Consider the following 22,838-nt stretch of genomic DNA (forward strand, 5'->3'; position numbering starts at 1 on the left):
ATTCTTATACACATCCCGCCTCACCATGGCTTCCGAGTCATCTCAGATCAACCTCGATGCGGAGATTGTATATGAATATCATCGAATGCATATGGCTGTCAGTCCTGCTAGTGCCATTTTTTGCCTTTGCAGTCTCGACACACGCGTAGCTACACGCGCAGCACAGCTTTTTCTCGACGGATACGGAGATTATCTTATTTACTCGGGCGGATCAGGGAAGCTCACGGCGAATCGATTCACGGAACCAGAAGCCGAAGTGTTTGCAGGCATTGCAAAGAAGTTGGGGGTCCCGGCCAATAAGATTATCGTCGAGCCAAATTCCAGCAATACCGGCGAGAATGTTCGGTTCACCCACGCCCTTTTGAAAGAACTAGGGCTAGATGCCACTAGTTTCGTGCTAGTCCAGAAGCCATACATGGAAAGAAGAACATTCGCGACCTTCCGAAAACAATGGCCAGACCCCAAAACAGTGTTCACTGTAACAAGCCCTCAACTGGAGTTTGCCCAGTATTCGAATAAAGAAAATCCCAGAGACTTGGTTATTGAAATCATGGTGGGAGACTTGATGAGAATCCGAGAGTACCCGGCAAAGGGATATCAAGTTGAGCAAGAAATTCCTCCCGAGGTTTGGGAGGCAAACCAAAGGCTTATAGAAGCTGGGTACGACGGGCATTTGCCTTGATTAATACCTCAAGTTACCGATAGAATCTTGTCATTTCTTTCTATTGCGAGTCTGAATAGAAGCTCCTTCCTGCCAGGTACCTGACATTGTAGCATTGTTGATACTAAATGCTAAACATTACTTTCCCCAAAGTTTCTCTTTCACTCCTCATCTGGGCTTCCAAAGTCTTCCCTCGCCTGTGATGCAATAGTATCATCAACAAGCACTCTTACGGCAAGCATCGCCATACCCTTGGCGCATGTAAGGGCCGCCTTGTGAGCTTCGTCAGTTGCAGCAGCAGCCGCGAATTTGGGATTGTGGCCTGCCACATCTGGCGAGGTGGGGATGACGAAGGCGCCATGGAAGCTAGGCACGTGATACGAAACGTTTCCCATATCCGTCGATGCGTTGAATGGCTTTGCCTGATGAAGCTGGATTGTCTGCCCGATTGCCGCCATGTCTTCCACATATGCCTTGCAGAGTGTGTTGTTAGCTCGTAGGTTCATGTACGTCGGCGCTCTGTAGGAGCCGTATTAGTAAAGTCGCAAAAGTGGTAGCGGTCATGATATTTACACAATGTAGTTGATCTCGCAGCCCGTCGCTGCTGCGCCTGCTTCCAGGCATGCCTTGACTCTCTTCAACAGTGCATCAGCTCGCTCGATCGTTGGGCTGCGAACATTCCAATTCATACGGGTATAGTCCGTGATGACGTTGGGAACGGTGCCACCGACTTCGATTACACCATGAACTCTTTCGTCTGACTGGATTTGCTGCCTTAAGAGAGCCACGTTGTTGTAGGCCGCTACAGCTGCATCCAATGCATTCAGCCCTTTCCATGGCTCACCTGCTGCGTGAGCTGGCTTCCCGCGAAATTCAATGCGGAACTTGTGGCTTGCAATGAGCTTGAAGCCTGCCAGTCCCGAGGAACCATCTCCACTGCCGCCCTGGTGAGCTGCAGTTGGGTGTGCCATAATAGCGGCTGCGATATCCTCGGGTGGATTGAAGGCGCCAGCATCAATGAGCTTCGCTTTACCGCCACCCCCTTCTTCTGCTGGGGTACCGAGGATGCGTAGGCGGCCAGGAATTTTCAAGTCGACGAGTGCGCGAGCAGCTCCCAGAAACGCAGCAATTGAGGACGTTGCAATCAGGTTGTGTCCGCAGGCATGGCCAATGTCTGGCAGAGCATCGTATTCAGCGCAAACAACGACTTGGCGGCCGCCGGTGCCTATTTCGGCCTCGAAGCTCGTTTCGAGGCCATAGGTTTGCCTTTTCACAGTGAACCCTTGCTTTTCTAGATAAGTTGTGATTGTATCGTGAGCAAAGAACTCCTTGTATGCTGTTTCTGGGTTTGCGTGTAGTTGTTTGTTGATGTTGTTGTGAAGAGAAGAGTCCAGGTCATCGAGGTGTGCGTTGATGATCTTGCGGGCCTCTTCGAAGTCAAAAGCCACTTGCACTGGTTCGGGAACAGGGTTGGCGTTCTGTTGCTCCCCAGCAGCATTAGCGGCGACCGGGATCTGGATGATGGACATGGCGACCGAATCCGAAGTGTAAATCCCTTACGCGCAGCGGAATAATTAACAAGGAACACCAAAGCTGAGTGAGATGAAGCTCGGGATAGTGTAGAGTCTTCGATAAATGTAGAATACAATAATCTTCAAAGTCATTGACCACTCGTTGACTATGAGCAGACATATTATTTAGGTCTGCCTCCAACACATGTTTCCGTCATTACATTTGCTGGTGCGGACTGCGGAGAGCTTGCGCCTCGCAGCTGAGACGGGGGTGCCATCCATCGGCAATCGGTGCTTTCAGCCAGCCGACCAACAGACCCTCACGTCGCGGTCTCCAGACGTTTTCCAGATAGGCACGGATTACGGAAGATAGCCGATGGTCGGCAATTTTGGGATATTTTCATTCGACAAGCACTCGGCCGCTGTTCACCACACGTTATTGCTAATAGCCAAGTTCGTCACCTCGCTTTCAATCCAACAGCCAGCTTTTCTTATCATCCCTTTCTCCTGCTGATATTGTGAAATCCTCGTTCCATTTCCGTACTCCTCGTCGGCTAATTTGACTCTTCATGAGTTCCGACGGGAACGCGCCCCCAACGCATCTCAGTCATATCATCCACAGTTCCCACTCAAACTGTCCTTTGTTCCCCAGGCGTGTCAACGAAGTGTGTTCTTCAGTTGGAAACCCGGTGAAACACCCCAGCCCTCAACCTCCACTCAGGTGCTTCCGCTGGAATTCTATACTCGCCGATACAGCCGACCTCGAATCAATTGGTTAGACGACTACCAATGTGCGCTTCTCCCTCCGAAGCCGATGGGAGCTCACCCGGCAGCACAAGCTCAGTATCAGCCGACGGTCTCCCCAGTATTGCCGATGAACGGCCCTCCCTCGACGCGGCCGGATTTGTCGGTACAACCGCGTCCGCGGCGGCCGCGGCGGCGCGCACGGGCGAGGGTCGGAGTGGACCACGTTCGAGAAACGGGTGTTGGACTTGCCGCACAAAGAAGGTGAAATGTGATGAGCAGCGGCCAAATTGTCATCGTTGCACACGCCTGCGACTTCTTTGCGACTATGCACCTCGCGTCAAGCTTACAAAGAGGGGCAAAACACGCAAAGACCGGCTCTTCTCGTCTCACCCCGTCGCGTCCATGTCGACTTCTTCGTCGGCTGGAGGAAACAGAACGTCGCTCAGCTTGCCGACATGGGTGCAGACAGTGTCTCAGCTCGACCAGTCCAAGGCTCTATCTCTGTTCAATCCCTCGGCTCCGGCTATGGGGGCTTGCTCACTTGATCTTTCGTCGGCTGATCATGAGGCAATCCGGTACTTTCGCACGTCCTTCGCCAAGCAGAACCACACTAAGAACCCGGACTACTCACTGTATTCCATCATGTTCGACATCGCCCAGACCGATCCTATGGTCATGCATGTGGTGCTTGCCCTTGGCGGCCGGGAGCTGGAATTCCGGCGCAACAAGAATGCAGAAGAGGCACGTGGCCCAAAGACACCGATTCAACATTATTCTTCCGCACTTAGAATGATGGCCGACACCATCGGAGGCGAGGATAACGGTCAGCTGGATCTGGACGCAGTCTGTACAGGACTGTATCTCATGCTTCTCTACGAACAAAAGTATGGAGATGGGAAGTGTCAGGGCTTGTCCAATCATCTTGTCGGCGCAAGCTTGATATTACAACACCGCTTCAAGGATTTACTCCTCCAGTTACCGGCTCCCTCACCGGAGGCGAATCGGAAAAGTTTAGCCCTCACGAGGCGAGGACAAGATGCGAGCGGTTCCCGCCTTTCGCTTTACTCAGCAAGAATGCTTGTTTGGATCGCGCTACACGATGCCGCTGCCGCATCATACGGCCTTGGCGGGCAACTCAATTGCGCTCTGCACAAAATCATGAGTGCCCTCGATAGCCAAGTTGGCAGTGGGATATCCAGCCCCTTTCAGCCGCTTGACGCCTTCGAGAGATTGCACCGTTTCTCCAATCCACTTTACCGGAATATGTGGGCTGATTCGTACCCCCAGGCAGAGCTTCTCGACGACGTAGAGAATCGGAATGTATACGCTCTTCTGGGAGCATGCGGCCAGTTGCGCTTCATGATTGCCCAGCTTGCTAATCTCATACATGAAGATGATGCTTCGCAACAACAGCGCGTCATGGCTGTCGATATGACCATTCAACAAGTGGGCTGGAAATTCACTGAACTACTGGAGGTTGCAGCAGAGCTTTCCATCAGTACGGATAACTCACATCGGCTGGTAGCCAACATTCGCGGCATCGTGCCTCACTACCATGCCGTCGTTCTCGAATTCCTCCGTTTGACGCGATTTGATGCAACACCAATGCTCTCGGCTCGGCAACGAAACGCTTTACGGGAGATCATGAATCTAGCTTTCCAGGCCTTCAAGCATGAAGGCGATGAGGCCATGACACGTATCGCGTGGCCACTTTTCATGGTTGCTCTGGAGACAGACGACTTACTACACCGCGAATGGGTTATCAGCCGTTTTCAGGCTATGAGTCGATTTAGCAAGAACCTCGACCGGGCCCATATCTTTCTCAAGGACATCATAGAGATGCAGAACAGTCTTGCGAGACGGGTAGACGTCCGCGAACGATTCCAATCCGGTGAAGTGGGCCTCTTCGTTATCTGAGCCACCAGCATCAGTTCGGTATATGCCCGGTCGGTCTCCCTAAGCAGGCTGATCTAGCGTCTCCGCCACGATAATCATGATTTTCTAAAGGCAGAGTCCGGCATGTTTCCCCGCATTGTTGAAGGATGACATGGGCCGGCACGGCGGACATGTGGATCGGCTATCAACTATGGCTATCAGTGACAAGTTGATCAGCCACTTGCCAAAGGCATCGTGTTGGAACACGACATCCGGGCAACGAGCTCTTGTTCCCGTGATGGCTCTACTATCAACCCCACAATACCTGCGCATGTGGGCAATATCGACACCTTTCGTATGGTTCCTGACCGAGGCCGGACATCCATGGATGTGGATTGGTTTGCACCAATCACATTTAAGCTTGAACAGCTTGGAACAACAGGTGAAGACGGCACATATATAACATCGACCTCGTCCGCTTATCGAAGTCGCAGTCTCACTCAAGTCCAAGGAGGCTCGCATCAAAACTTGCCCCTGAAATTTGTGTATTTCCCTTCACAATCCGCAAATTGGTTCATCCTACTTTACCCTTCAATATCTCAGAGAAGGATGGCAAGCCTTATCTTGGCATCGGTCCAGCCGATGAGACCTTGAAAGATATTGATGAAGGCACAACCTCGATCCGGGGTCTGGCCCACAGCGAAGACAGGAGGATATTGCGAAGGATCGACATGTGGTAAGGAATCCTGTGGCAACCTCTACCCTGGTGATACGTCTACTAAGTTCAAGCCATAGTCTTCTACCAGTAATGGCCATGTCGTACCTTTTTCAGTTCCTTGACAAGTCAGCTCTTAGCTACACGACCATCATGGGCCTGCGGGATGACTTGCATCTAACTGGCTCCGAATACTCATGGGCAAGTAGTATTTACTACTTCGGTTATCTCATTGCTTCGTACCCTGCAGGAGTCATGATGGTTCGACTTCCTGTCGGTAAGATGATTGCCGTCTCGGTGTAAGCACTTTTTCCTGAGCAACAAATCTGGGAGATGTGACTAACCGGCAAAGCCTTGTTTGGGGAATTGTTCTCATGTTTACTGCGCTTTGCTCCAATGCTGGCGGTTTACTGGCAAACCGAATCATTCTAGGGATTTCTGAGGCCGCTATTGCGCCAGGTCTCAGCATCGTCATCTCCATGTGGTACAAACGCTCAGAACAGCCGCTGCGACATGGCGCCTGGTTCCTTGGCAATACTGTTGCCGGTATTTTCGGTGGAGTTGTTGCTTACGCTATTGGCCATGTCGATAGCATAGCCCCATGGAAGGCATGCACTTCACCTCCAATTCGCCGCCGAATGAGTTGCTGACTCTTGCGAGCATAGGCCGTATTTCTTATCTTTGGCGGAATCACTACAGCCTGGTCCTTTGCTATCTTTTTCCTCTTGCCTGACACACCAATGAAGGCTCGATTTCTCAGCGAAGCTGATCGAATCAAAGCGATTGAACGGGTTGAGAAAAACCTGACGGGGATCAAAAGTGATACGTTCAAGTGGTATCAGTGCGTTGAGGCCTTGACTGATATCAAGGCTTGGCTTCTCTTTGGCATCCAAATCAGCGCCCAGATTGCTAATGGTGGCGTCCACGGGTTCGGGTCCATCGTAATCAAAGGAATGGGCTTCAGTACTCTCAACACCCTGCTTGTACAGATGCTGGGGTCCGTCTTCCAGCTCGTATTCGTCTTCATGGTCACGGGAGGAAGCACTTACTTCCGCAACAGCCGCACCTATTGGATGGCATTGAACCTCGCAATCTCAATTGCTGGTGCTGCCATGGTTCGCCAGATAGAATCGGAACTCAAGTGGGCACGGTTTATGGGGTACTGCCTCACGATCGCGTACAGTGCCAACTTTCCCATGATCCTGTCCGTGTCCTCTGGCAACTTTGGCGGATTTAACAAGAAAACTACAGTGAATTCAATGGTATGTACGGCATTTCACGCTCCGTGGATACGAAACTGATTCAATTCCAACAGATATTTATTGCCTATTGTGCCGGTAACATCATCGGTCCGCAACTCTTCTTCGAGTGGGAAGCACCTTCTTACAGCTCCGGTTTCTTGGCCATGTTGATATGCTACAGTCTTGGAGTCTTGATGTGCTTCATTCTTCGTTACTATCTAATATGGGAAAACAAGCGACGCGACAGCATTGGAGAGGAGCTTGACACGGGTGTTGGAAACGACGTGTCCCTGAATCTGCTTGATAAAACGGACAAGGAAATCCCCCAGTTCAGATACGTCTACTAATGTTGTGGCATGTAGGTGTCTAGGGGTAGATTAGGTCCCAGAACTGCTGTTTGTTCCGAAGCTTTTTGGGTATTTTCAGAATCTAACAATGGTCAAACATTTCCTGGGCCAAGCATCATGTGCAGACTCTGTGCAATTTATGCGGCCATGGAGAGTCCACTGGCAAGACCTTCACAGCTCCCATACAAGCGGCTCCTCGTCTCTCAGTGCGCGCCATTTGTTGGTCGCTCTCATGACATCCTCGCAACCCTTGAGCAGAAAGCTCCATTTCTCGACAAATTTCTCCGTGACCTCCCACCCATTAGGATGCCAAGGGTCTGACCAAGCAATGATACCTGGTTGATCAAGACATACATCGCCTTCTTGACATCCCACCAGATCAGTACAAATGTCATGCTGGCTATACTGATCACGAAACTTGATGGCATTATCGCGCATGCCACCCGACGGGAATATATCAATCCAACATTCGTGAGGGGTCGAGCTTTGTGTGGGAGTAGGCATCAAAGTCTCTGGCACTTGACATGGTGTCGGAAATAGTGGTGTTGTGTGAAGGTCTGGTGTGCATGGGCTGGTGAGCAGAGATTTAAGAGATAGAATGTGAATGTTGGTGATAGTTGCCCTGAAGACATTGTAGTAGACCAGCGGGATGAGGTGATCCTTATACAGAGGGAACCAAGTAGTGGGATTCTGGAAGTAAGGCGTAACACGCTTCGTTGAGCGCGACATGCCATTATTATGGTGACTGGTAGGTCGCTGTATCTGTGTACGAATCTCACCTCCGTCAGAGCGAGGCCTTGGACAGCGACACGCTTCAGATGGGGGCTGCGTCGGTGGGGCCCAATGTATGAAATCTAGACTTGTTCCCGAGCTCAGAATGGGCCGCGAGTCTTTGTGAGAAGAATCATGTGACCTATCAGCCGTTGATGCTTTCGTCTGCTCATTTTGATACAATTCGAGGGCCTTTCGCTTCCCTGTGAGCCGCGTAAGCTTTGTCTCGGTAGTACTGAGTCTGGTTGGGGCTCCTCATACTGTAAGCTCTGACGTTGAGGCGATTCTGTCTTTTGCGTCTTTCCGCTCGATCCCGAAGACCAGACCAGTCATCGTCACGGCATTGTGCTTCCGAGAAGTGAAGCATGGAACCCGAGACAAGGACTCCTGGCTCCGCCTCCAGAGCGTTCATTGCTGAACGGATCAAGATGGAGAGGCTGACGCGGCGTCGGAGTCGAAGCCGAGTCAGTGGTTTTTGGCGAAAGACAAATCGCGACTATTGATCAAGGCAATCTATGGAGATAGAATATGAATTTGAGTGAAGCGCGTTGATGGAATCCCAGACGAAGTTTTCTGTTGGACCCTGCCTTGCCTGCCTAGGCTGCGTCAACTCCCAAGGGAGTGTTTGCTCATTCATCCTCTGGGGGGCGGAGCTTCTGCAATGGGCTTACAACGCTTTCCCTCTTCCGGACGAACGTTAGCCTGAGATGGTCAAGACCAATGACAGTGCTTTTCTATGTGGAGTCTTGTTGTCGTGATCGTGGATGTTTTAATTCGTTCTCCCTTCCATCTTCGTGCCAGGCTCTGAGGTCCACGTGGAAGTCCGTGTCGGTCGGTACCTTAATATGCCAGCAAGGATTCGGAAGCCGTCGGAGAATTTCATCCTAAAGGAAACCCGGAGAACAATATCGGGTTTAAACCTGTCCTCTCTATGTCAGATTCTCTCAGGACGAAGTTGCGGCTGGAGTTTTGCCAAAGACCCCATGATCTTGACGGGCAAGCAGCACGGTAGTTCAATACTCCGATCTAGAGGCCTTTGTACATCATCCAGCAGAGTTTGACGACATTGGAACGTGAACCTGCAAGCATTGTTGGGCAAGATATTTCAAAGCGCCATACGCTGTCTTCGTCATTGACCTTGTGGCGACTCTCACGAGCTGAATGCTTTGACACAGATCCGCGATCGAAGGTAATCGACGTAAAGGTGAGGACACTACAGTCATCCTGCAATGAACCACATTTGCCAACCCATAATCAACGTTAAGCATTTTGCTGACTTGCGAAAATTTTATCCAATTTCTATTGACATCAATCATGTAAGTAACTGAGGGCACAAGATTCCGAGCTCGATTGATGTCCGGATGGCTGATGGCCAACCATATCTAGCCATGGAGCGTGGCTTGCCACCGCAATGATTAATCATTCGGTGAACATTCACAAACTCAAGATGGGGCAAACGCGGCTGAACATGGGATTCTTTCGTCTTGCATAGCCCGAGTGCTAAGTTGCAAGGATGTACAGAGTTATTGGCCAGCCAAGCCAGTCTTTGCGCAGCTGATGGCCGCATTGGTAACAGCGTCGTATCTGATCTCGACCACATGTCTCAGTGCTTCCGCTTTGCGTCTAGCTGATCTAGTCTCATTTCTTTCACATACCACGCGAACTCACACCTGTGTTGTTCGTGGGGGGGCGAGAAGTGTGCCTAGCTTAGAACCATGGGCTTGGGATGGGCTTGGGATGGGAGGCTGGACTCGTCTGGCTTCGCTCTGGACCCTCCTGTCAACAAATCTCCCATAGGCACGCAGCGAGCCGGTGCTGCATCCCGATAGGAGCTGGTGAAGCTACATCTAGACCATCTCGTGAGCAGGTCTTGACCCCACCGCCATCAAGTATATTACACTCACGTTGGTCTTCCCTTCGAAGCGTGGTGTAACGCTCACCAGTATCCTCTCTTCGACAGTCTTTCAGTTGCAACTCTCGCGTAGGTGTTTCGGTTTTCCCCGGGGGCACTCTGAAACATCTTCTGGCATTCAAGAGCAACTCCTAGTTGGCAAATTGATCGACTATTCAGCCACAACCCGGCTACTTCCATGGTCATGATGAAACCTATCAGCACCACCGCAGCTTTCCTAGCTCTGCTGTCAACATCTCAAGCACAAATACCAAAAGTCAGCGGCTTCAACTTGGCGTGGTACGACGATTTCAGCGGCAAGGCCAACACGATTCCAGACCAGAATAACTGGATCATTGACACTGGTACCGGTTATCCTGGCGGTCCAGCAAATTGGGGCACCCAGGAAGTCCAGTCATACTCCAACAGTCCTCAAAATATCCGAGTCAATGGCGCTGGCAATCTTCATATCACCGCCATCAAGAACCCTTCCACAGGCGCATGGACTTCCGGGAGGATTGAGACTCGCAGAGCCAATTTTATGGCGCAACCGGGGAAAATCATGCGGATTCAGGCTAGCCTGAAGATCCCGAATCTAGGAGGCAACGCCGGTATTGGCTACTGGCCCGCGTTCTGGACCCTGGGCGCTGAATATCGTGGCAACTACTGGTAGGCTTTTTGACCCCGGCCTTCTCTAGACCTTTAGTCTAACCCATTTTGTTTAGGAACTGGCCGGCAGTTGGTGAGATCGATATCATGGAAAATATCAACAATCTTGACCGCGCTTATGCCGTCTTGCATTGCGGTACCAACCCTGGAGGCGCTTGCAATGAGCCATCTGGCCTCAGCGGGTACCGTTCTTGCCCTGGAAAGTCCTGCGCTGGAAACTTCCATACTTTCACTGTAGAAGTCGACAGATCAAAGTCTGTAGAGGCACTTCGCTGGTATGTCGACGGCGTTCAGTTCCACCAGGTTCTTCAATCAAAAATGCCGGTCGCCACCTGGAAGGGAACTGTACAGAAACCGCACTTCATTTTGCTGAACATGGCCATTGGTGGATCTTTCCCCAATGCAATTTACGGTTCAAAGACACCTCTCAGTACCACTTTGTCGGGCGGGACGTACGAGGTCGAGTATGTCGCCGTGTATTACACTTGATCGCTGTTCATACATGTGCTGGTTTGCGATTTCTTCAAGACTCTGTACCGATGTTTTCTTTGTTTCACTTTAGATATCAGGATACCACAATAGATATTACTCTAGCTTTTTACTTGAATATTGTCAGATTTCAGCTTCGCCCATCTGGGGCACTTTCCTCGCCCCCGACGAATCGATGACCGAGATGAACGAGTTCCTGCGCTAGATAGTTGCGGAGGTCTATTTCTAATAGTAAAATCTACGTGGCAGTTGGCTGTTCCATTCAATTTCGTCCAACAATGATGGGCAGCCATGGTGGTCTTCAATCTCCATGCATCTCCAAACCATGATCCACATGTAGAGCTACATGCATTGACGCGTAGGTAGACGGTCGAGTTTTTTCAAACTCTTGATATCCTCAGTCACTTTATTACATTCGAATACTTCCAATCAAAGACGTCCTTGCCCAAATCCTTGTACTTAAATATCTTCTTCCTTACGGAGCGTCGCCACAATGAAGTGAGCGACCGTTGCAGGCCAGTGTGAGGCTGTCCACTAGCACAACAGGCACACTGTGTTGAGGCCGAGCGTCGATCCAGGGACAGCGCCGTTCTATGACGACATGCACGAGCTTACACTGTAACCCAAGGACGTAACGGCAGCCTTCTTTTGACGACACTTCCCCATCTCCAAATGACTGACTTATCACAATCATGCACTTGGGTAGATGTAAGCAACCATTAAAAGCCATATTCTATGCCTATAATACTCGCTTGAGGCCAGTCAGCAGTCACTTTGTGCCGCGCAGTTTGTTCATCATGAAACGCACTGCTACAGCTGCAAACCTGTCCAACGGAAGCAAAAGTGTTAAGAAACCACGGCCGGCAGTATCCGAATATCACTTGACCCCCTCAGTAAGAGATGACGATGGCGAAATTGTGTGGCCAGCGTCAGAGGAGAAGATGGAGGAAGCAAGGGCCTTCGTCCGCGAATGGTATGATTGGGGATTTCATGATTTCAACACTCGCTTCTGCTAAAGAATTTGGAGCAAATGGTGATTTCCTCCCATGCTAGGTTGCTAACTTATGAATAGTGTTTCTGCCGGAAAGCCTACCTTGATTGTCCCAGACAAAGACGCAGACGGCCTCACCTCTGGGGCCATCTTGGAACGTACTCTCGTTCTTCTCGGTCTAGATTCATCTCTCATCACTGCATACTTACCTCCAAAGGGCCATAACATCCATGACGAAGCATGCCGGTCAGATATGGCTTCTCTCAAGCCTACCTACATCTTCATCCTAGACCAAGGCTCTCGCTCTTCACCGCCTATCATAGACGGTCCCCATCGTGGCATAGTCATCGACCATCATCACGCATTGAAAAACGACCACCCGAAAGACGCGTTGCATGTTACAGCCTGCGACTCCCCTCCCGTCGCGACAAGCTCTCTACTCACATACCTCATCTGTCGAGATCTCCACGAGGGCGTGCAAGAAGCTTGTGACTGGCTGTGCATCATGGGGACTCATGGAGACTTGGGAAATACCTTGAAGTGGGAACCTCCATTTCCCGATATGAAGTCCACGTTCAAAACGTACACAAAAAAGGCTCTCAACGACGCCGTATCACTCATCAATGCCCCAAGACGAACAGCATCGTACGATGTTCCCTCAGCTTGGAAAGCTCTCCGTGCGTCAAAGTCGCCAAGGGAGCTGCTGAATAACAAGTCCCTGCTCATCGCTAGGGCAGAAGTCAACGCCGAGGTCGAACGCTGCACCCACACGCCTCCCAAATTCTCTGCCGATGGTCGCATCGCCGTCTTTCGCATCAGCTCAGAGGCTCAGGTTCATCCCGTCATCGCTACACGCTGGGCGGGCCATCTATCTTCGTCTAAGCTCGAGGTGTTGTTGGTTGCCAATGAAGGGTACTTGCCTGATATGGTGAACTTTTCGTGCCGTGTCCCACGCTGTGCTCGAGCCAAGGAACCTCCGGTTAACATTATCGAAGTCTTGAAGGATGTCGCTTCTCGCGCCGAAGACTCGACTTTGAGGGAGCGGTTGGGCGACTCATTCGCGAGGGGGCATAAGGAAGCGAGCGGCGGGATCGTGCCCAAGGCTGAATTTGAGGAGCTGATGGCTGTGTTGGAGATTGGGAAGAAGGTTGAAAGAGAATCTCCAAAGAAAGGGCAGAAGCCAGGGCAGGCAAATACTTTGTTGAACTATTTTGGAAAGAATTAGAGACCATACATGGGGTGGAAAGAGTTAGGTCTTCGGGTTCTGCTGACCGAAATTATTCGCGTTATTTTGGTCTTTGTGATTTTTGCATCGACTACCTTACACCCCATAATGCCGTCTTCTAGAGTATCCTATCGTCAAGGCCCTCCTTGGGTCGCAAAAGGATGTCTCCCAAGGTTTTCCACGGTCTATTGACCTCGACCTCGCGTGTACTTCGATGACGTGCCCAAGCGGTGGCCCGGTTGGCCCGAATGACGCCCATGTCTCCCCAAACGATGTAGGATGCAATGTCGTGGGCACTGCCTGGCCAGGGGCCAAGTGTATCTCAAACTTGTTCGGCATTCTTTGTCTAAACCTATCGTATTCCATAGGAATCAAAGTTGGTCTGCTCGGAAATCTGTCAAAGCTGGGTACACGTTGACGTCGGTCTTTCCGCCCTGGAAGGATCAGCGTGATGCAGCCTAGCTTCCACTCGCCCATGGTTGTCTTGGTCATTGTTTCAACACCGAGAAAGTTGTATTGCCTGGCATTGCATTTTATTGGATTTCATATTGACCTTGAACATGTGTAATTCTCAAGAAGGGTTGAAGGCGCCCTTCGTTGGTTTCATGCCGGAATGGATGGGTCGTTGAAGGTGCGTCGCTGAATCATGACTGTAGGCCACTCGCGTAAATGATTCCGCAGAGCTTCTTGGTCTGATTCACAGATATTGTGAGTTGGGTCCTCTAGATCGAAATTAAATTCGTATCTCTGACAAGGGCTAACATCCAGACCCCGTGATCGTTAAATATCTAAACGGGCGAGAACGCTGCTTTGGTCTCGAGAGCTGAATAACTACTCTCACCAATACAACAGACGACAAAGCTACTGGGACAAGTTCACAAATCAATGATTCGATAGTGAGTCTCAGCTTCCGCCAACCACTTTCATTTATTTGTGGCTGCTTTCCGGGGTCAACTGTTCTCCCACACTCTAACTGCGTTGAACAAGGTCTGGGTGGAGAGGTAAAGCGCCCCGAAACCCGGCATACTATGCACGGATACACCTCACATTCAATCCCTAGTCACACTCAAATGTCACGAATGACGTTGAGGAAACGTTGGTTTGATCCCACAACGCAAGGTTAACCTCCCCCATCAGTTGGGAACCGAACTCTGCTCGCCTTCCGATTCTAAAGGGGCCCCACACGGGCCACCTCCGGGGTGGAACCCCATCGCCGATCATGAGCAACGCTGCGAATCGCGCATCGGGATCGCCCGCAAGGATCACTTCACGTTCCCAGCTTTTATGTTCTGGTTCCCCGGGGCGGTCCCCACAGTTTATCCGGATCGCTGCATCCGGAGACCTTTCGCTTTCCACTGCCAACTCCGGCGATGCCCCACTCAGCCTTACACGTTTGGCCCTCCATTGACTGTATCAGGACTTGGGTGAGCCACTCGCCCTAGGTCTAGATCGCGGAAGGCCTGACTGGTTCACTTTCTACACCTCGCATGAGCATTGTCAATCACCATGAACAGAGAGCCAATAAATGTACACAACTCTTGGTCATCGTGCGCTCAGCACAACGACTGTTGTCAGATTCCGTTCTCCGGGTATACCTATGCTTAATGATAATAATACAGTTACAAAAATGTGGGCTGAATGTCAACCAGCTATGGGTCCTATTTGCGTCTTGACGCCTGTTCCTGATATGTTCCTGTGTTCCATGTTTTTATTTCTTCCTGTCTTTATGCAGTTGCTGTCTTCCTTGAAGTGAAGCGATGGCCCCAGTCCCGTATTCTTTTGGAGAAACTCCTCTTCATAGGCGCGGGCTCGGGCACCTTTTCGAGCGCGCCCAAATCATCAGACTCGGCCGCGTTGTCGGTGGTCACCGACTCGCCCCCAAGCTTTGTTTGACGGCGCTGCATGAAGGCGGCTCCAGATGAAAATGTCCTCTTGGGTGCGACGACTGATGTGGGCTGAGTTACAGTTTGTTGTTGTACTAAAGGTGGGGAGGAAATCCGGTTCATCTCTCTCGTTGACACCGGAAACGTTGATGACCGACTCTGGCAGCTGCTGCCGCTAACAGTACGAGACTGCGCGGGTCGGGACGTTCCCGGAATCGGAGACGCTGCCGAAGATGCCCAGCCTTGGCCATGGCGGAGTGATACCCAGACGGACGTCACAGTGATGAGAATTCGAGTCGCTTCATCGACTGGGTGGGTCGCTCGTTGTGTCACTCCGAGGGATGTCGTTGGGGGCGATGGAATTTCCTTGTCGCCGCTCAGATCCATGCTGAAAGGGCGCGTAGGAGGATAGCGCCCTGATGATTGCGATACGGTAGTGTAATTATCCAAGATTTCGAGGTTAGCCGGTGTCAAAGTTGCCATGACGGGGTGTCGACGAAGCTGAGGATCGAGGATGCTGAAGGTGAACTTGTAATCCGAGGGAGCGGGGGTCGATGCTGCGGTGCAGGTCGCCGTGGACAGAGGCCGGGCACTACGTCTGGCCCATCTTGCAATTGTCGTTTGGCCGGCTTCATCGACGTGGACGAAGTCGTACGACCCATTGCTGGTTTGGGTAGCCGTCCACACTGAACCATCCGCCAAAACAATCTCGGTCTGTTCACAAGAATCCCTTCGCTCGCCCTCTTTCCGCGACGAAACTGGCGAGATGACGGCCACCAAGTCGCGCTTATCGAGATCCTTGTCGTCGGAGTCAGAGCCGTCGGCGTTATTGTCATAGTCCTCACTCTTGGCCAAGATGAGACCGTTCATGCCCAGTTGTCCCTTGACTCTGAACATCTTGGGGAAACGTCGTGCGAGGCGGGGAAGGATGACTGTCCCAGCGATCATGCTCGAGGGGACGACGTCGATGGCGGGCATGGGCCGCTTATCGTTCGACAGTTGCTGCAGCTGGAGGAGAAGTCGCGGCCGGATGGAGACGAAGCGTCTCTGCTTCGTGCGAAGCTTTGGAGGAGGGTAGGCCAGCATGTAATTGGTACATTGCCTTGCAGCTCGCCTTGATCTTTTGGATCTTATGACAGTGCTGGTATCGCTGATCTCCGATACCAGGCTGCCTTCATCTTCGCTCACGCCATCGAGGCCGTGTACTTCCTCGCCTACAACGGTAGGTTCTTCCTCGAAGCGTACGACGAGGTCCTTTCTTTGGACGAAGTCGGAAACCGGTCGGATTCTGCGTACGGGGCGAGCGGCGGCGGCGGCGGGCTCTTGTAATGAAAGGCGTCGGCTGACACGCTGGGTCGGCGTCTCGGTCTCGTCGGTCGAGAATGACGATCGCTGAAGCGGCGATGCGCCTAATGATGAGCGTAGGAGAATATGCCTGCGCGCAGGCTGATTGCCGCTGGCAGCGGTCTTGTTGGAGTATTCGTGCCCATGCAGGCTTGCGCCAGAATGGAGAAACATGATGGTGGTCTGGGATTTAGTGACACGGCGTTGATGAAATCATGGACGCGACCAAGGCGAGGTTCCCAATTCCAACCAGCGTACGGTTTCGCAGAGGATCGTATTCCAGTAATTCCCAGGTGGAAATGCAGGCAGGATAGCCGGTGTGGTTAAGTCAAGCGACTGGGTAAAGGTTGGATCGTCTTATGCGAGGGGTATGAATCTCAGGCAAGCTCTCCACTTGCAGCTGGTCGAAGAGGGGTGGATGCTGATGCTGATGCTGGTAGCGGTGCAGTGCAGCTCGGGTCCTGGGGATTCCGTTCTAAGTGGTTTAATACCGCAAGGTGTCTTACACTGGCCTCGAAGTGTGCTCGGCGTGGGATCGATCGCTACGGTGACTGGCAAGTTTGGTCGACACGACGACAAGTTTGAATGATTGCGGTAGAGGCGTTGGGTGAGGCAGACAACAGAACAAAGAATAGAGAGAAATAGGGGACGTCGGTGCTGCAGAGCAAGTTGTGGAGGGAATGAGCGGCCTACAAGTACATCATCTAGCGTCAGCCCAGAAACACCTTCTCTGACGAGGTTCAGGGAGCTATGCTGTATTTGGCGGGGGTGCAGAACAGAAGGCTTTTGAATGGCTTGACTCGTGAGCGGTCAGTGGCCCCAGAACCCAGTTGGCCCTGTGTGTCCGTGGGCGCGGGATGGGCTGAGCTGAGGTGACAAGAGCAAGGAGAAAGGCGAGAGGCTTACCAGATGCTTGAAAAGTAGCGTTCGATGTCCAATGGGATCGTGTGATGGCGGGAACAAGACTTGATTGACCCAAGGTGCGTATTCTCAAAAGGAGGAGTGATGATGGAAACCCGCCTTGCAGAAGAGAGGGGAATCGATGTCTCGTCAATCTGGGCGAGTTGAGCTGAACGGGTCGGGATTCGTTTACCGCGTACCGGCTGGCTTTCCGAAGTCGACGCAAGAGTGAGTCCGAGTCGTGAGAAACCTGCAGCTAAATATCGTTCGTTTCTCGTGAAAGTCGTGGAGCAGGTTTGTATGTTGTATACACTATATGAGCGAGAAGGAGACCGAAAAGGTGAAGGAGATATGCGAGAGCAGTTTGGCGAGGGGGTCTAAGACGCAGGAGAGAGGTTGGAGGCAGGTCAGGGAGAAGGAGACGGCCACCAGGGTCCAGATGTATAGATGTAAGTTGATGGAAAGGCGGATGCAACAGCAGGCTAGTGCAGTCAAAGGCAAGGGTGTCGAAGGTTAACTCGGGGAGGCGAGCTATTGTATCCGAAGAGCAGGTTGGAAAAGACGGTAAGGTGTGTACCCCATTCGTTTGTGCCGGAATGCGAAGTACCTTTACCGGGGGGGGTAGGTAAACGAAGGGACTTGACAAAGGCGAGGCGAGGATGTGAAGTGTATTAGAGCCGATTTGCGAGGTGGGGAGAGATGGAGGGACGGAGCCGGAAAGGATGATATCAGGGCTCTTTATTTTGGCTTTCTCTCTCAGGTGTCCAGCGAGTGTCGGATGCGCTGTGGAGGGGGAGTACCTCAGGAGGGAGAGTGCAGATCGAGTGGGTGGTGGGTGTTCACTGTGGGTGAGTGGGTGTGGGTGTCCGAGTGCCGTCTTTTGTGGTGGCCGAGAGGAACAGACGGAACAAAGTAGAGTGCTCGAAGCAGAAGAGAGGGAGTCCCTGTCTTTCTCAAGAAACGCGGTCGCAGACGCAGCGGGAACCTGGACTTGCAGGTGGAATGGTCGCCGTTTGGTTTGGTTTTTGGTTCGGCGGACTACGTAAGGTATCCATTCACAGTAGAGTCGGGGTACGTACACACTGCCGGGTGCGAGGGTTGCGTTAGAGAAGAGGAGAGCAGAGAAAGGATGTGTGTTGCCTCTGGGGCAATAACAGGGCGAACCGGCCTGCCGTCGGAGAAGAGAAGAAAGACGGGAGTGACGGAGGAAAGAAAGTTGCGAGGTTGGGCGCCGAGAGAGGAACGGAGATGGAAAATGTGCGAAAGAGAAGAGAAAAAAGAGACCCGACGGGAGCAGAGACGAAGTTCAAGAGGGAACTTGGAATGGAATGGGGAAGAGGGCGAAATTTGCAAGGTACGGGATGAGGTACGGGATGAGGTACGTATTTTCAGGTGGAAGAGCCGTAGCGGAGATATGTATTGAGTACGTACCTTTTCTTCGGTTTATGTTCAATTTTCAGGAGGAAGTGACGATGTCAAGACGACCTGCCCAGGAAGGAACGCGACCAGGGGGGAGAATGGGGGGAAGAACCTTAAGGACCCGAAGGAAATTATGGGCAAGAGCGATGCTGCTCAGTACCTGCCTCACGAATACAGGTACTACCCACGCTACCTCAGTGCAGTGGAGGCCATCTGGGCATGACGGGGTGACGAGGCACTGGGAGGCGAATTCCGGCTGTCTCTGCTGTGTTGTAAACTTATGCAGGTAAGTGCATATTGGATGCTGCAGCCTGTCACTGTCAGTGAGGTAAGTCTGACATATGCGCTGCCAGTGCTCCAAGCAATGCTCTGAAGTTCTTGGGTCTTTGGGAAGAGGGCAGTACCTACTTGCGATCCCTTTTGAGAATGTACTTGCGGGCGGATACGTACCTCTATTGCAAGAGACGACCGGGCGGCGCAAAGTCCCTCAAAGTGGAAATTCAGGGGAAGCATCGTGGAAGGCCAGGAATGTAATTCGCAAAAACCTCGCTGACTCCGACATACACATTATCATGCATACCTTCGAATACAGACTCATACTCTCATGCCTCTCAGATATCCTCTCAGGTATCCTGCTATGAGTTCTACTGGCCATCAGAAGCCCCAGTCAAGCCAAGCAAGCCAAGACGCACCAGATGAAATCATGGATATTGTACTCCGTACGTTCCTTCGCTCTATCGTAGCTTCATCCATCTCAATCCCATCATCGTCGCCATCAAGCCAATTCCGCGCTACAATGCCCCGTCCATCGAACGACTGCTAACAACGGACTGCCCGCCATCGTGGTGACGACGGTGACATGGCCAAACCCGTGCCGTAGTGCGAACCGCAAAGGCCCCTCCCTCTGGTTCCTCTCCTCTGCATCACACCAAACCACCCTGTTTAGCTGCCTCTCTCTCTCTCTCTCTCTCTCTCTCTCTCTCATCGACGCGAAACTCTTGCTTTGCGTCGTTAACGTATTGATCGGCCCAGCCTGGCCTGGTGGCTTTTGTCTGCCTTCTCATCTAGCCCGGCCGCTTCGACATGGCGTCGCCTGGCCCAGTCTTTTGCGGAATGTGCTGTGCTATTTTGTGCTGCAAATTCAGCCATGCTTACTCAGACAAGTAACCAAAAACTGAAAAGAAAAAAAAAAGAGGCCCCACGACGATGACAAGGTACCGAACGCCGCCTCCACATCGTCTCTGCATCGGCTCGTCGGCGAACTGCGAGACCCTAGATCGGACGGGACGGGGTTCCCTCTCCGACCGTCTCTGACGGGACAGAGTCCTGACCTCGCAGCTCCAACTCATTCGCAGTTTGCCCTTTGTACGGGTACTGCTTTCCACTGCCCAGCAGGACCGTCAGTAGCTAGCTCCCTGACGAAGGAGGGGCCAGATCCAGATCAGTGCTGAAGGCCACAAGCCTCTCTTTGCGTATCAGGTCCTTCTGTGCGTCTGTCTAGAAACTTGCCTTGCTTCTTTGCTGGAATACTGTATCCGTAGAACAATCCACATGTGTGTTGCACAGATGATGACAGACAGCAAACTGTGTTTGTGTTTGCGTCGTGTTTGATGGGCGTCGCCGGTGAGGGCTGGACCTCCTGAGATGGTTGCTCGACATCTTCAGCCTTTGGAGCTTCCCCTCATCTAACTCTGAGGCTCGCCGCAAAGAACTTTCAGTCTCATCACATAACTTTGCCTGCCGCCCCCATAAAACACGGCTGCCGAGGAGGAGGTGCCCGGAAGGTTGTTTACAACCATTTCGTCTAGTTTCTCGTCCCGCCAACTGGGGACCACCTTAGTAGCGCAGCTATATTCAGTTGGCTCCAGTACCAATTGCGCGTCGTCTTTACCCCTCCCGCCGCGGGAAGGGTTATCCCGAGTCCAGCCAAATGAACTGTGGGCTGCTGGCAAAGTTCCCGACCAGGGAAGCCAGGTGAACCAACACATTGGAAATCGTCGATGCCTTCGATTTGCAAGGCGGCGGGCAGCGACGACGAAAGACCACCGATTTCAATTCCGTTTATCCTTCATCCGTCACAGTAAGAAGACCGGACTCCTCTGAATTCCGTTGAACAAAAAGGCGGCAGATGCTCCGTATGTCAGGCCACTTTGAAAGACCACCAAGCCCCCGACTTCCAGGTTCTAGAGGGCACGTTCTTGGTGTCAGTCAGATGTTCTCTCCCAGACTGACCATCTGGATCACTGGAGCACAGTCTGCCGCTCCGATCGGGCGCGGCTAGGCCAGTTAAGGGCAGACACACGCCGGCTGCAGTCTCGCGTGGGTGAGGTGTGGTGGATTCGTACTCGGATTGGATAGACGGCTAACTCGGGTCTCCCTTGCAAGCTGACATGGCAGGGTACGAGGGTTCATCTTCCCACCCAGAAAAGGGGATGCCCACATGCCACAGGACTGGGCATCCCAAGATGCGCAAGCCGTATGCGCAGGCAGGCCGTAGGTAGTGCATACGGAGGAAGGAATCCTTCTTCTTCTTGTCACTGCGCAGTTTGATTAGTTGTCCATTGTGACGGGTGAAGCACTACCCAACGGAGCACAGCACCTAACAAGTAACAGCCGTAACTACTGCTCAGCCTGCGACCACGCTTGTTGATGTTGATATGGACTAAGCTAGCGAAGCCACCAGGGCGAAGTCTGAACAACCTGGAACCGTAGGGTCGACAACACCACCCAGAAAGTAGAGACGGGTCGCGGAAGACGGGCGCCGTCGCAGACGAAGGGTTAGCCTTTCTGCGCAGTCGCAGTCACGGCGTGAGACGTCTCGAGCCGATGGAAGTCTTAGATCAGACCGTCCCACGAATCCACGATAGGCGTCCGCACCTACTGCACCTACAGCACCTGACGAACTCAGAACGCACGCCGAGGCTGCCCTAGCCGTGACACGTTGCAGGCGCGGACTTGTCGTTGCTCAGAAGTAGCAATGTCGACTCGATGGCATGTGGGAGGCCTGTTTGTTTCGTTTCCAGCGCTTGTTTCGCGCCATCTCCAATTAATTCTGACATTCTCGGTGTTGTCGCCCAGAAACAAGAACTATCCGCAACGGCTAACAAGTGCGCTTATGCTGTCTTTGGGCCCAACGAGCCCAGCTGGTTGGGGCCGTCTGAACATTAGCTAGCCACGCTGTGCCTGCACTTGGATCATGACGTGTTGAGCGGAATGGCTGTTAGTGGCCCCGGACGGCAAAGCCGAGCTAACCTGCTAGGTACTCCGTAGTGGTTATTGTGTCTCGACTGATTGAAAGAGTTGCCGTGAATTGTCTTGCCAATGTTGCACCAAGGAAAGCAGCCGGAACAGGTTCAGATAGACAAGAGGGGTAAGACGCCGGGCCATTGCTAGTTTGGGTGTTTGGCAACCTGCGAGATGGCAAAGGCGCATGGCAGTCTCGAATTTGGGTCTGCAAGCTTGGCGGCGGTGCTTCAGCGTCGGTTGATTCGTTCAACCGTTGGCTGAGATGCCGCAATGCAACGTCGACGCCTCTGTATCGATCGTCGAATAGTAACACTCGTTTCCAAGACAGTTCAAGATACGGAACAGCGGTGAGGTTCAGGGTACGTATTCGATTATTGTCTCCGTCGAGTGCCAATACCTAGGTTATGTGTATTTGGGAGCAGCAGTGTACCTAGTGCATCGATGGAGCAGTGGCACGTTCTGGGAGCTGCCTTCATCAGCACTCTGAGTCTTGAGCAGTGTGGCAGCTGCGAGATTGTCGTCAGCTCAGTCGCAAGTCGGCCCAGTACGCCTAGGTACCAATCCGACGGGCGGTGATGGGCATGCTGATCACTAGAGTTGGTCAGATCAGCCTGGCGATTGGATCCTTCGCTACCTTATTGCCTCACTCGAGATTGCGGATGATGCTCCATGTCATCGTTGGCTTCCGCAAGCGAATGCGGCTATAAGGTAGGTAAGCACAAGGCACAAAGTACCGCCATGACCCCCAGTACTATGATTTGGGGGTCACTTGACAGCGTCAGCGCCCTGTCATAGAGGGATCGGTTTCACAGAGCCACGGTTCCAGATAAGGTATCTGTAGGCTGCAAAATCCAAGCTGTGATGTTGCTCGATTATGTGGCTCCGTACCTTGGAGTAAGCAAGGCGTTGTTGT

At 52.2% G+C, this 22,838-nt stretch overlaps 9 protein-coding genes across 9 annotated transcripts; 6 read left to right on the plus strand and 3 right to left on the minus strand.

Annotated features, from left to right (window-relative positions):
- Positions 1-25: 25 nt before the first annotated feature.
- Positions 26-682, plus strand: BDP81DRAFT_326817 (DUF218 domain-containing protein; the record flags this gene model as incomplete). Its single annotated transcript, XM_060585090.1, has 1 exon — positions 26-682. One exon carries the CDS (start codon positions 26-28, stop codon positions 680-682), a length of 657 nt encoding a protein of 218 aa, XP_060441815.1.
- A 140-nt stretch (positions 683-822) lies between these two features.
- BDP81DRAFT_326828 (metal-dependent amidase/aminoacylase/carboxypeptidase) lies at positions 823-2,190 on the minus strand (the record flags this gene model as incomplete). The annotated part of the gene is made up of 2 exons (XM_060585091.1): positions 823-1,180; positions 1,235-2,190. The coding sequence occupies 2 exons, from the start codon at positions 2,188-2,190 to the stop codon at positions 823-825; spliced, it is 1,314 nt and encodes a 437-aa protein (XP_060441816.1).
- Positions 2,191-2,589: 399 nt separating this feature from the next.
- Positions 2,590-4,878, plus strand: BDP81DRAFT_495319 (uncharacterized protein). The gene has a single exon (XM_060595402.1). It carries the CDS (start codon positions 2,962-2,964, stop codon positions 4,834-4,836), a length of 1,875 nt encoding a protein of 624 aa, XP_060441817.1. The 5' UTR covers positions 2,590-2,961; the 3' UTR covers positions 4,837-4,878.
- A 724-nt stretch (positions 4,879-5,602) lies between these two features.
- BDP81DRAFT_397122 (major facilitator superfamily domain-containing protein) lies at positions 5,603-7,097 on the plus strand (the record flags this gene model as incomplete). The annotated part of the gene is made up of 4 exons (XM_060588273.1): positions 5,603-5,808; positions 5,862-6,093; positions 6,175-6,771; positions 6,825-7,097. 4 exons carry the CDS (start codon positions 5,603-5,605, stop codon positions 7,095-7,097), a joined length of 1,308 nt encoding a protein of 435 aa, XP_060441818.1.
- A 171-nt stretch (positions 7,098-7,268) lies between these two features.
- On the minus strand, positions 7,269-8,235 carry BDP81DRAFT_463438 (uncharacterized protein; the record flags this gene model as incomplete). Its single annotated transcript, XM_060594018.1, has 2 exons — positions 7,269-8,071; positions 8,130-8,235. The coding sequence occupies 2 exons, from the start codon at positions 8,233-8,235 to the stop codon at positions 7,269-7,271; spliced, it is 909 nt and encodes a 302-aa protein (XP_060441819.1).
- A 1,732-nt stretch (positions 8,236-9,967) lies between these two features.
- BDP81DRAFT_463439 (endo-1,3-beta-glucanase) lies at positions 9,968-10,917 on the plus strand (the record flags this gene model as incomplete). Its single annotated transcript, XM_060594019.1, has 2 exons — positions 9,968-10,428; positions 10,485-10,917. The coding sequence occupies 2 exons, from the start codon at positions 9,968-9,970 to the stop codon at positions 10,915-10,917; spliced, it is 894 nt and encodes a 297-aa protein (XP_060441820.1).
- A 797-nt stretch (positions 10,918-11,714) lies between these two features.
- On the plus strand, positions 11,715-13,133 carry BDP81DRAFT_463440 (DHH family protein; the record flags this gene model as incomplete). Its single annotated transcript, XM_060594020.1, has 2 exons — positions 11,715-11,890; positions 11,990-13,133. The coding sequence occupies 2 exons, from the start codon at positions 11,715-11,717 to the stop codon at positions 13,131-13,133; spliced, it is 1,320 nt and encodes a 439-aa protein (XP_060441821.1).
- Positions 13,134-14,857: 1,724 nt separating this feature from the next.
- Positions 14,858-16,534, minus strand: BDP81DRAFT_397125 (uncharacterized protein; the record flags this gene model as incomplete). Its single annotated transcript, XM_060588274.1, has 1 exon — positions 14,858-16,534. The coding sequence occupies one exon, from the start codon at positions 16,532-16,534 to the stop codon at positions 14,858-14,860; it is 1,677 nt and encodes a 558-aa protein (XP_060441822.1).
- A 98-nt stretch (positions 16,535-16,632) lies between these two features.
- On the plus strand, positions 16,633-17,063 carry BDP81DRAFT_71093 (uncharacterized protein). The gene has a single exon (XM_060596194.1). It carries the CDS (start codon positions 16,731-16,733, stop codon positions 16,947-16,949), a length of 219 nt encoding a protein of 72 aa, XP_060441823.1. The 5' UTR covers positions 16,633-16,730; the 3' UTR covers positions 16,950-17,063.
- Positions 17,064-22,838: the final 5,775 nt, after the last annotated feature.

The sequence above is a fragment of the Colletotrichum phormii genome (genome assembly GCF_030913505.1).
Source record: "Colletotrichum phormii strain CBS 102054 chromosome Unknown BDP81scaffold_18, whole genome shotgun sequence".
NCBI classification, from domain to species: domain Eukaryota; kingdom Fungi; phylum Ascomycota; class Sordariomycetes; order Glomerellales; family Glomerellaceae; genus Colletotrichum; species Colletotrichum phormii.

Bases quoted from the DNA above. Each gene is read 5' to 3' on its own strand.
- BDP81DRAFT_71093 (XM_060596194.1), top strand. From the start codon at position 16,731: ATGAATCTCAGGCAAGCTCTCCACTTGCAGCTGGTCGAAGAGGGGTGG.
- BDP81DRAFT_495319 (XM_060595402.1), top strand. From the start codon at position 2,962: ATGTGCGCTTCTCCCTCCGAAGCCGATGGGAGCTCACCCGGCAGCACA.